Source organism: Xiphophorus couchianus, chromosome 3 (genome assembly GCF_001444195.1).
Source record: "Xiphophorus couchianus chromosome 3, X_couchianus-1.0, whole genome shotgun sequence".
Lineage (NCBI taxonomy): Eukaryota > Metazoa > Chordata > Actinopteri > Cyprinodontiformes > Poeciliidae > Xiphophorus > Xiphophorus couchianus.
This window is the reverse complement of record NC_040230.1, coordinates 6511970-6524847: the sequence shown is the minus strand read 5'-3', so window position 1 is coordinate 6524847 and position 12878 is coordinate 6511970. Positions and strand designations below refer to the sequence as shown.

At 38.7% G+C, this 12878-nt stretch overlaps 1 protein-coding gene across 1 annotated transcript in view; it reads left to right on the top strand.

Annotated features, from left to right (window-relative positions):
• Nucleotides 1-1078: 1078 nt before the first annotated feature.
• Nucleotides 1079-12878, top strand: part of ube2e2 (ubiquitin-conjugating enzyme E2E 2) — a 43258-nt gene continuing 31458 nt past the window's right edge. The window contains exons 1-3 of the mRNA XM_028013213.1: nucleotides 1079-1257; nucleotides 5284-5467; nucleotides 6510-6560. Of these exons, the coding sequence (XP_027869014.1) occupies nucleotides 5292-5467; nucleotides 6510-6560 (227 nt within the window). The 5' untranslated portion in view covers nucleotides 1079-1257; nucleotides 5284-5291. The remainder of the gene's footprint in view (nucleotides 1258-5283; nucleotides 5468-6509; nucleotides 6561-12878) is intronic.

Here is a 12878-nt window from a genome sequence, read left to right as displayed (position 1 = left end):
AGCCGCATGAAAGCTACTCAGTGGATGCGTGAGCTGCTGTTTGACTTCTTTACTTGACAAGCAGATTATTTTCTTTAATCTGCTTGTCAGAATCATAATTTTTTTCTGAAATGCACTGCAAAAACACAAAATTTTGGTCTATTTTCTTGTGGAAATATCTTAGCGTTTGACATAATACAAAACTAACTGAAAACATTTTTCATCAAGATGTAGGAGCTTGTTGTTAGTCAATAGTTTCTCAATAATGACGGCCATAGTAGCTCGTCTTTGAGCTACTATTGCCGTCTTTAGAAATGCACCTCTCCTGACCAAAAACAACCAATCAGAGCCAGGAGGAGGGTCTTAGCGCTGTCAATCAATCCTATATACTCACATTTAGCTAATGTTTGAGAAACAACTTATTGTTACAGAAAAACCATTCATCGGTGGCCATGCTAATGCTAACAAGTCTATTGAGTCAGGACACATAAAGGTAGACAGAAGTATGATCTAGAATATATATATATAGATATCTTTTTTTAACGTTAATTCAATATTTGGATGCGTGACCAACAACACCAACAGAATCATACCTGTCAATGCCTCTCTGACCGTAGACACTCTCAACTCACCCCTGTTCTTACCGCTTAATTTGAGTTTTCTTCTCAAATTAATCCCCTCTTCACAGTGGTTAGATATTTCTCATAGTCTCAAGTCCTAATCTTGACAGGTATGGACAGAACGACTACCATTACTAAAACTACAGGCAGAATACAATTCCAAACCAGTGCAGTAAATTGACATCGCAGAAATTCTACTGCGGGAATCCAAGTGAATGGGAGAAAGCCGATTATAATCAAGCTGTTGCTAACTGTTAATAGAAATATGTCACTAAAGACAAAACTCCTCACGTTTTTGTTCAATCATAATTAATTAAATCTAAATGTATTCACTTCCTTTATTTATTTTTAAAGGGGCTTTTAAGAGAAGCATCACAAAAGAGATCGATGTGTATCAGGTCTTAATCACCTCCCGCCGTTTCTCTCACCATTTGCAGCCCACGTGCACATACGAGGCGCGCGTGCGCAGACCGGGAGCGCGCGCGGAGGCGGTCCGGGGACTGCCTCGCTTTTTGCTGTAATCGCTTTCCTGCCGCTGCTACCTCCAGTTAAATAGCAAGGACAACGGGAGCGAGCAGGCGGCCGTGTGAGGATATACTTTTCTCGGTACCTTGGGGATTACGACGCCGAATTGCAGCATCGACGGCCAACCGGCGAGGTAAGCTCGACAACTGCCTGTTTTTGGTGGGGTAGATTGAGGGGGGGAAAAAAGTAGCTAAAAAAAATCAACCGTGAAAGAAAAGTGTCGTTTTCCAGTGAAGAAGGAGGAGGGAAGGAGAGAGGACGGCGGAGGCAGAGGGAAGAGTCTCCCTTTGTGCCGAGGCAGGGTCACCGCTCTCCCGGAGCGGTTCCGTCCTCCGCCGGACAGAAACGCCTCCCTCTATGCGTCGTTTTGATCAATTAGTTATAAAACAAATCAGGCCTGCTCATCTTCTGTGATCAGCGGCGCAGCCCGCAGCCGTAACCCTACTTTCCGCCTCCTCCCCCGGCCTCGTAATGTTAGCTAGCTCCCTGTAATGTTTACGGTCCTTTTTGTGGATCCGCTCGGCTGCAGTCCCCCGGTCCGACCCCCCATTGTGTGGGCTTTATCCCCGTAAACGTTACGGTGGTGAAGTTAGGACGTTTCTTTGCTTTCAGGGAATCTGAACCACCCCTTTAATTTTCTAGATTATCCTGGAGATTCTTTAAATCACCGTTTCTGACTTGAAATATGTTTGTAATTTTGGTTAAAACACACGAAAATGTCTATATTACATGAGCTTTTTCTCGTATAACAACACATCTTAGACATACAGTTTGTGATGAGTAAATCATTTACTCTATAAGCCAGAGTAAAGCTGGGTTTTATTGCTTTTTGTTTAGACTGTTAGACCTACTTCAATAATGTCCGCTTTGAAAACTACAGTATTGTTTAGTTTATTTGCTGAAACTCTGAAGAAAAATTATTGTTTTGGATCCTAAAATATATCTTAGTTTGCAAATCATTTTATTTAGACTGACCACACCTGGGTTAAGTTGTTTAGAAGTATTCACATACCTCTGTAGGTAGGGATGCCCGATATGTTGACACCAACATCGGTATCGGCCGATGATGGGCATTTTTCGGTCTGATAAATAAAACTGGGCCGATATGAACCGATATTTATTTTTATAAATAGTGTTTCTGTTTTGTTTTTTTCAAAGGTATTGAAACAGTAGTGAAAATATATAATATTGATTATTGACTATAACAGCAATATTGCTATCGATATCGGGCCAAATTTCCGCATCGGTTCATCCCTAATTTTAAATGCGACTTGATTCTTGAAACAATATTTCTGTTAGTGAAAACATATAATTGACTACTTTGTGTTATTTTTGCCTTTTGACTCCACCTTAGATGAGATCCAGATTGAGAATATTATTTAAACTGGTCAAACCTACATTAATGACAGATTTTTCAAGCCGAGTTTGTGATACATCCATTTGTGGAGACACATAATTAGGATTTTAATTGGATTTTTTTTTTAGTCATCTAGATGTGATTATACTTTAAAACTTTAACAATGGAAAACATTATTCTGTACCGATAGTATTTTATAGACACCTTGTCATTTGATAATTGTTTTTTCTATTTGCTGAAATACCAAAAACGATGATTTCTATACTTTCTATTTATATTATTAAGTCAAATGTGGAAACTGCAGGCTGGGAAAACCTAAACCAGATAAGGTAAAAATCTTCAACATATGGCGTGAAATGTGTAAAACCTTAGTTTTGGAAGTGGCGCTTCCAAATCACACTCTATAACTGGTGTACAATAATTAATCTGAGATTTCTGTAGATGTTAGAGTGGATTTAAAGTGGCTTAGATTCCTTAAAAGCAGTAACATTTCTGCCCACTGGATTCTAGCTAATAATACCACAGATTTATCTTGAATTTTCTCCTCGTCCTTGTTTCGACCCTCATCTGATTGGTTGTTGTAGCTGATGCCTTTTCATGAGCTGCTCTTCAGGGAAAGCAAAGGCAACCTGAAACCTCATTCAGTAGAACTCGCTTATCAGACACCTAATATATATCTCTCATCTTTTATTACGCTACAACCACAACATATTTATGTTAACCTGTCTTTTTTTGCTATAGTGATTGAAGAGATGAGATTTTCACAAATTGGGGGTCATTAATGATGCATCTGCTTTAATCAAACTAATTAATTTGCCTAGAAAGTCTGGTTTGTTTTGGAGATGTGAACGCTTAATAAAACTCTGATGCGGACCAAAAAATTTAATTCTGGTACATCTAAAACACTTGGCCTCAGATCAGTTGAAGTGAACTCTGGTGCGGTTAGAATGCGTATGTGAATGCAAGCTGACCAGAGACCGCTCCAAAAGCAGGAAGTGAACTACAGCGCAGGGCATTCTGGGTAAATTCAACCAAAACAAACGCGAGAGTTTAACGCTAGCAGGAGAAATGACTCCTGGTTTTTTACCAAAGACAAAAAGAAATCCTCCAATCAGATGCCACTCCATTTCTGTTTACATTTAATGTAAAACGTTTTTTTGTGTCGTCTCCTTTGGTGGTTCAAGGTGCAGCGCCACCACAGGCGAGGAGGTTAACAGGTTTTTCAAAAGGTTTGGTTTGTTTGACACAGTGCGACAGCGAACCACACAAGCTGGAAATGTAACAAATGTTGCAATTTTGGTCCCCAGTGGAACCCAGTCTACCAGACTATCAGGTGTGACAACACCTTGAGATGATTTGGACATGTGTGGAGGACGAATAGTGGTTGTGTTGGACAAATGATATTAAACAGGGAGCTACCAAAGAGGAGACGGGAGGAGAAAAGGACAGCTAAAGGGAATCATTTCTAAATGTTATTTGCAGTTGCTGAAAAAGCCATTTTATGAGTTTATTCAGATTAGAGATAAAATTGATCTTAAGTGTCTTATTATCCACTATGTGTGTAAAGAAGACAAATTACAGCAGCAGCTTTGTTTGCCTTAAATCTGGGTCAGTAAAGTAATTCAGTTAAAGTCATATCAAGGCTGCTCTTCAGTGTGGCTCATATTTACTTTTTATCCCAATGTTTGCATCTGAAAATACAGTTTGTCTTTATACTTCTTGCAAATCTTTAAAGGTAACCTATTATGCTTCCCTGGAAAGGTTAGGATATTTTTATGGGCAATAAAAACATGTTGATTACAATTTTTTTTACAAAGTAATTGTCAGATGATGAGATGTTTTAGGGCCTCTGTCACTTTAAATCCAAATAAACAGCCGGTGGCCACGGCCCCCAACTCAATGCTTACAATTGCCCGTGAAAATGGTTGCAGACTTATGCGCAATTATTACAACTGTATATATTTGAAAAGCATTAGTAGAGCCTCCTGGACAACCAACCGGAATACATCCAGGCCTGTCATGATAATAAATTTTGCTGGACAATAAATTGTCCCCGAAGTTGTTGTGATAAACGACAATATTTTTGTTTGAGATCATTTCCTGGTAATCTAATGGCATATTGGTGCATGAACACATTCTCAAAGTTCAACAAACTTTAAATTTTAATGAAAATTTATCACTAGGACTGGAAGACATCTTAATTATCCAAAATAAATGAACAAAATGACAGAAACATTAAATAAAATTAATTTTGAAGTCTCTGTAAACAAAATTGTGCTAGTTGAGACCAAAACAACAGACTCAACACTTTTGTCATCCAGTTTTTAGGAAGAGAGACAAAAGAGAAAAACGATAAATTGTGCAAATGGAAATTATTGAGCTTGTTTTAATTTGTTATGCAATTAATTGATTTATTGTGACATGCCTAAATTCAGCAAGTGGTTTTTGGATGGTACGTCAAGGAGAACACTGTAAAATTAGCTGACCAAACCTGCTGGAGCTCAGCTTGGGTTGCTAGGCAACGGGGCAGTGCCTGGTGATTTATGAAGTTACAGTCCGAATGTTTTTGAAACCTTTTTCAAAACACCAAAAGACATTAATTTATTGCCAAAAAACTGCTGGATGTTTTTTTTAAGAACTTGATTTGTTTTTAGAAGCAGTTGAGACGCAAATAGAAGTATGAAAAGTCCCATTTAACTCTCATTCACCTCGATATTAAGTTAATTAACTGTAAGTAATTAACTGGTGTTCTTCCATTCACGTTCGCGGTTGTTTTTGTTTTTTGTTTTTTGTTTTTTTTAGGGCCCACGATGTCCAGCGAAGTGCAGAGACCGGACGACAGCCCCAGCACGAGCGGAGGCAGCTCGGATATCGAACAAAGGGAAACGGTACCGCCTGAGCAGGAGCGAGAGCAGGCACAGCCCAAAAAGAAGGAGACCAAGATCTCAAGTAAAACCGCTGCTAAACTTTCAACGAGTGCCAAGAGGTAAGCCGAGGAGCCCCAAAACAGGAAAAACAAACCAATAACCTTGGCATCATCGTTTACAGAGGAGCTGTTTTGTTAGACCAAAGCTCTGCCTCCTCGTACCCCGGGGGTGTGAGGTTGCATAAAAAGCCTCCGGTCCCCACAGGCGTTGTTGTTTCAGACGCTGCAGCTCTGAAGTGTCACTGCTGTCATCTGAAAGCGATATTCCCCATTCCCGTCTGTTTGTTCTTTAATGGATACGCCTCATGCTCCGCAACACTTACCTCCAAGTCCGCCGGTCCTTCCCAAAAAAAAAAAAAGACAGATGAGAGTTATGCAACCGTGTGAGCGAAGAGTCTGCTGAGGACATGCAGTCTTTTCTTATAAAAGTGACTGATGCTGTGAGCGTTTTCATTTCCTGTGCTTCTCCTGGAAGCTATGAAGGGCTTCCAGCACAAAAATCATGAAGGTGTTAATGATACGAATGGATAAAACGCAGCTTTTGCTCTCACTTGCTCTTTTTTATTGTCTTTGTAAGACGTGCGACCAGAACTAATGATTATTTTAGTAAAAACTTCTCACATTTTATAGATTTTCACTTAACCTCTTAAGATTTTGATAGATAAGTATTTGAAATACATTAAAATGTGCAGATAAACAAAAAGTGTAAGTGGCTTTTTTAATATCTTGTACAGTTTTGGCCTAATTACTGCTCTGAATATGTTGTTTTTCAGGAAATTGCTTTTTTTTGACTGTATACTCCAGTTAACGATTAATTGATTTGTAAATTAGTTGATGATTTTGATGATGGATTAATGCTATTATTTGTGTCAGGCCTTGTAAGAATGTGTTAACAGAGCATTTTATTCCTCTGCTTTCCCTGCAGTCAGACAACACTAAGTTCATTGATGTATAATTCATCTATAATCATGAATAAACATGACTCATAACATCTATTTTCATGTTTTCTGTGCTGTGCCTTCAAACGACGAGGTTAAAAATATAAAAGGTGCCTTTCTGTGTGTTTGAGCCTCACGTTAAATGGAAAATCTTTGCTTTCCAGGATCCAGAAAGAGCTGGCAGAAATAACACTAGACCCACCTCCAAACTGCAGGTAAGGAGTTTCTGCTTTTATTTGTGTAAAGCGAAGTGGGAGCACAGAGCAGCTGTAATGGGTGCAGGCAGCAGAAACATGCTTGTTTCATGGCTACGCTATAATGCTCCTCCTTTGTCTGGGCTCCTATTCTGCTGCTGCTCGTGTGTGTGTGTGTGCGGGTGTGTGTGTTTGAAGGGGGTAATCTCAGGTGAAAAAGAGCGACTGCAACCCATTCTTGCATTGTTGTTGCTGCACAAAGCAAACAGAAAAAACGGGGTTCCGTTGCAGTCTGGAAAAGTCGGTAATGTGTTTTCCAGATCTGGATACGTATGGAAAATTATTTAGATTTACAGACTTTATTTCTTCTCCGTTTTTCTACAAGGTCTTTTCATCGTCTTGTTTATTGGAGATTGAGCACCGTAGAAATATCTGCTAAAAATTCACTGCAAGCTTTCAGTATTTAAACTTTAAATATCAGATAAAAGGAATGAAGGCCAAATGTGACACAAATACGCTTTTTTTGTCCTAATGTGATCCATGTTGAGCTTCTTTACGACAGTCTGAACAGTCCAATTCTAATCTCTTCACCAAAGTAATCTGATCTTTGCCTCTTCCATATGTGGATCTACTTTAGATATCTAATTGCTTTCAAGCCATCTGCAATCTGAATGGTCACTTTATTTGACTTTTATGTGATCGATGTGAGACATGAAACATAAGTTTGCACCTGAAGGAGGCAGATGAGGTAAATCCAGATGTAAACAGTGGCTGAAAATTATGATTATGAAATTATGAAAGAATTGTGGGTCACTGTAGTGCACCACAACACAATCAGTCCTGGTTCTGACTACACATCCAAACAGACCTTTCTGTCAATCATCCACAAAAACCTTTTGCTATTGGCTGTGCTTTATTTTATTAGCTTCCTTCATTAAAATCACACATGAATAAGTTCGTTCATGCAATAAGTCATTAAGAAACATGCCTCGCCATCGTCCTCCCACCACTTCCTGCGTCTTCTTTGTCATTTCCACCAGTAGTAACATCCGGTTGTTGATCATGTGACTCATGTGATGGGAAGAAAGTGTTTCCATTGCAGTTTGGCTCCGTCTATTATTACTTTTGTATACAAAATGCTGTTGTGTGACGTCAACCCTTTTCTTTTACGTATGTTGGGTGTTTTGGGGTCATAAATTCTCATTGCAGGCATTCTGAATTATTACACAAAAATATATCGGATTTTAGGAAAAAATTGGAATTGAGCATCAAGACTTTTTGTGTGAATGTAGCCTAAGGGTTATTTCATACCAGCCCTGTTTAGTTCGATTTAATCTAACTGTAGTTCGTTTATCTGAAAAGTCCAGTTCGTTTACTGGACTCGTTTATTGGAGATGTGGACGCATAATCAAACTCTGATGAGGACCGAAAACGAAAACTCCGGTCCGCCTAAAAACCTCGGTTTCAGTTCTGTTGAAGTGAACTCTTGCGTGGTTTGAATTCATATGCAGATGTCAAACAGGAAGGAACTATAGTGCAGTGCATTCTGGGTAAAGTCAACCAAAACAAACGCGAGAGTCTAGCGTTAGAGGAAGTAAAGGCTCTTTTACCAAAGACCTCAACAACTAAAATCTGACGCTACTCCATGTTTCCATTTGTGAAGAAGGAAGTTGCGCTCATGTCTTCTTTGGAGGTTTTCATGTTGTTTCCATCAGTGGTTCTTGGTGCAGCGCCACCACAGGCGAGGAGGGGAACAGGTTTGTCAATTAGTTTGGTTTGTTTGACGCAGTGCAGTGTTAAAGTGAGCCACACAAACTGAAAATGTAGCAAATGTTGCAACTTTGGTCCCCAATCAAATTTAATCTACAGGGAAATCAGATGTGAAAACATCCAAAGAACTGTAAGTTTTAGTCTGGAAATGTTAGAAAAACACTCAGGAACCCTGTGGTTTCTGGGAAGAGAGCTGGGTTTGTACTCAACGACTGTTTTGGATCAGAGGAAGAAAACAAGCAGCAGTGTGACTGTAAAACCCAGTTTTGATTCTGGTGTGATTCCACCCCCCACCATCACCTCTCTGTGCGGGGACAATGGTTATTGTGTTCGAGCGCCGCGGCTCTGAGCCCTCTGAGGCAGAGCGACGCTCACGATGTGCATCCCTCTAAAGCCAGGGTTACTCAGAAACTGGCCTTTATTAACCCAAACAACACAGACTGACACGCCGCCGCTGATCGTAGCTCTGTTTGGCAGAGAACAATCTCACTCTGCGTCTGCGCTCTGATGGAAAATGGAAGCTGGTCTTTTTTTCGTCCATCATGGGCACCTGCTTAAAATGATTAAGGAAAACGGCTTTATGTGACTCATCAGGCGGTTTGAAATGACTACACCCTAGACGGCCGCCTTTATTGCCTGAATTAATCACCCCTGCTGGCTCCCGTCGGAACCCCCGCCATGATTAACCATAAACATTGAGCTAACCTTTTCATTTGAGCTCATGGCCCAGTTTTGTTATTCTGCTGACGGCTGGAGGAGACGTTGTTTTCCTCCAGGACTCTAATCTTTATCTTTTCCACCTCCCTAAAAAACCCAGGTAGGCTCACATGAAGGATTTAGCTGGAGGACATAAGTAAGTAATTTGAAAGTAAAATAATCGCCATCGGATATTTCACAGCCGTCGTCTTGGCGGGGGAGCCAGTTGCCCGGGAAACAATTAAGCTTCTCGGGGATTATCCTTTTATTCCTGCGTGTGTTCCCTTTCCTACGCTCTAAAATGATTCCTGGATCTAACGATGTGTCTTCTGTGATGTTTCCTCCAATCGATTAATGACTGCAGGGGTCAGACGCATAAAAATATCACACGGCACATCTTACACATGCTCACATGAGCGAGCGCGGACCGCAGAGGCCTGTGCACCACATGCTCGCAGTTGGGTTAGCCTGAAAGGTTATTCGTTTCATTTACTGTGACAAATGGAGACGCAATCTGTCCCCCCACCTCCCGCCCTTCCTCCAGTTGCGTTCAAGAGATTCATGCGTTTTCATTGTGCTGTTTTGGAGTATCCTGCCGCCTTGAGACAGAAAGATAACCAGAGTAAATAGAAAAATCTGTTTCCATTGGTTTATTGTCATTTAGTAATGAAAAATCAACCTGTGACTGAATAACTGCTGCCATCCAACATTTCTATTAACTTGGTAATGGATCTTTTGGGTTGTTGTTGAGTTTTGATCCTTTATTTTTTGCAGAATGGTTTTAAATGAGCTTCATTTGCAGGTAGGGATTCAGCGATAGAGAAGTTTTATATTGGTGACAATAAAGGTAAATCTATTCATTCTAATTCTATGAGAGACGTCAAGCTTTATTCTTTAAATTGCACTTTCTGAATCATTTTTAAGTGTGTGTTTGAAGTTTATTTTTCATATTTGACCAACCTATTTCAGTTTCTTTATTATTTTATGTTTGCTTTTACACTCTTAAATGCGCTGACAGAAAGGTTGTGTTGTTTTCAGATTGGGGTAGCTACATTGCTACATTTACTCAATTACGTTTACTTGAGTAACTTTTTTTTCAAAATTTACTTTTAGGGGTATTTTTACTTTGTTGTACTTTTTACTTTTACTTGAGTAATTTTATTGTGAAGTATTTCTACTCTTACTTGAGTAAATTTTCTGGGTTTTTTACCCACTGAAGGAAAAACAAACAGGTTTCAATCAGAAATTCACCAGACCCAGACCCGCACACCTGCAGTTTTTGTTAAAGTTTTAACAGTTTTTTATTGAAAGAAACTGATTTGGAAAAACTTTATTTGTCCGTTATATGAAATATTGCCGTTTTGGTCCCTAAAATACCAAATATTTCATGTTATATTTTGGTTCGTCTGATGATGTAATTTTTAAATACTGAATGGTTGATAATGTGATCAGTTACTCTGTACTTGAGTAGACTTTTTAGACTGTCTGTGGTTATTTCTGTCACAATAAGAAATTTTGCTGAACAATAATTGTCTCAGAATTTATTTTAATAAAAGATAACATTGTTTTGAGACCATTTTGAAGAAATGTAATGACATAAGGCAAGAATATATTTTCAAAGATCCATCAACTTTAAATTGCTGATGGATCTTTGAAAAAATTAATCACAGCTCCATTTAACACTGGAGCTGTGAGATATTTTAAATATTCAAAATAAACAAACTAAACAACAGAAGCAACAAATAAAAATTAATTATGAAGTCTCTGGAAACAAAATTGTTCTCCAGAAAAAGAGCAAGTTGAGACCAAAACACCAGACCAAGAACCTTTGGAAAGAGAAAAACGATAAATTATGCAAATGGAAATTGTTGAGTTTGATTTAATTTATGATGCAATTAATTGATCTATTGCTTATTGCGACTGGCCTATACGCATACAGTGGTAAAACTAACTGACCAGATGTGCTGGAACTCAGCTTGTGTTGCTAGGTGATAAGCGGAACTTCACTGGGGTTGCTAGGTAACTGGTAGTGCCCTTATATTCTTAAGGGTTTTGAAATGATTGATTTTCCAAACTCCAAAAAGCCTTAAATTATTGCCAAAAACATCTGAGTGTTGCTTTCTTTTTGTTGTTTATGTTTAAAATGTTTAGGCTGTTTTTTTTTTAGAAGCAGTTAAACCCAAATGGAAACATAAAAACATGCAAAATGTGAATTTTGCGAAATGGATCCCCTTCTATATTGCTAAACATACAGTAAAAGCCCACTAATATTTTTAGTTGGTTCACTTTTATCACCTAAAGGATATTACTAGTAACAACAAAGCATTCAAATGGAACTTAATGAGTTTGATTTAATGTATCTGATTTATTGCTTATTGCGACAGGCCTACTTGAAACCAAAGATTTAAAAGGATGCCAATACTTTTTGGATGTTCTGTGCAGGTTCTCTCCTCTGAATTGAGCTGCTCTGGTTCCAGCCTCCTCATACTGTTGATAAAAGCTGTAATGAATGGAGAGTTTTGTTGATGATCTAATTTAAAGCGTGCCAGACAGGAGCTGCCAGCTTCATAAGGGTAATAAAACTCTAATGCCTTTTCATCAGGCCTCTATTTAAAGTCACTGTGATAACACTTAGCTGCATTTAAAGCCATTATTTCCTCATTACATAGGCTGCCTGTTTGGATAAACCGAGCACAGTAATACATTGTGTAACATTTCCAAGCATCAAGTCTGTGTAACAAAGTGTGGTGTCACTTACCTTAAAATCACAAGCAGCCGTTTCCACTTGACACCAGGTTCTATCTGCCTCTCTCGGCTTTGTGACGGCTCGCTCGTCACCTTGGCAGTTGTCGCGCATCAGAAGAGCAGGAACACGCCGAAGCCCCGGAGGATTTGACACAGCAATTATTCTCGCTGTCATACACTTCCAAGTGAATTGCACAGGCAGCTTGTGCTTCCTCGCCTGATGAAGCGTACCAAGCTGTTTTTTAGTGGCTGTTTTTTTTTTTTTTTGCTGCATGTGCAAATATTGCCTCGATCTTGCAGGAAAATAAACTTTTCATTTGATAAAATTTTGCAGTGTTATCTGTAGGCCTGTTGCAATAAATCAATTAATCACTTGACGAATTAATACAAATTCAGTAATTTTCACTTTCATGATTTGTCGTTTTTCAATTTTTCGCTTTAGTTTGATGCTCTGGTTTCAACTAATCCTTTTTTTGAAGAATACTTTTGTTTCCAGAGGCTTCATATTTCATTTTATTTGCTGTTTCTCTTGTTTTGTTTATTTGTGATAATTAAAATGTCTTTCAATTCCAGTGTTAAATGTTCATTAGAATTTAAAGTTTATTCATTTTTGAGAATGTGTTCTTCCGTTATTATGCCATTATTACCATGATATTACTTGAAAATGGTCTCAAAACAACAATATTATCGATTATCACAATAACTTCTGGGACAATGTATCGTCCAGCACCATTTGTTATTGTGACAGGCCTTGTTATCTCTACTGCTGGATGTCTAAAGTTGGTATTTTATTTTTTTAGTTTTGTTCATCGAGACAAAAAATAAAAATAAAATAGTCTGGTTTTAATCAGGTTCAAACAGAATTTCATATCTGGTCAAAGCGGACTAAACAGGGATGGTGTGAATGCATCTTTAAATTCAAACTCTAGATAATTTTTCTAGAAAGTCCGGTTTGTTTGGGGAGATGTGAATGTGTAACCGATCTGGTCTCCTTAGAAACCTCTGTATCGGTTCGCTTGAAGTGAACTCTGGTGCGGTTTAAATTCATATCTGAATGTAGGCGGACAGGAGACCGCTCCAAAAGCAGGAAGTGGACTATACAGAGTGCAGGGCATTCTGGGTAAATGC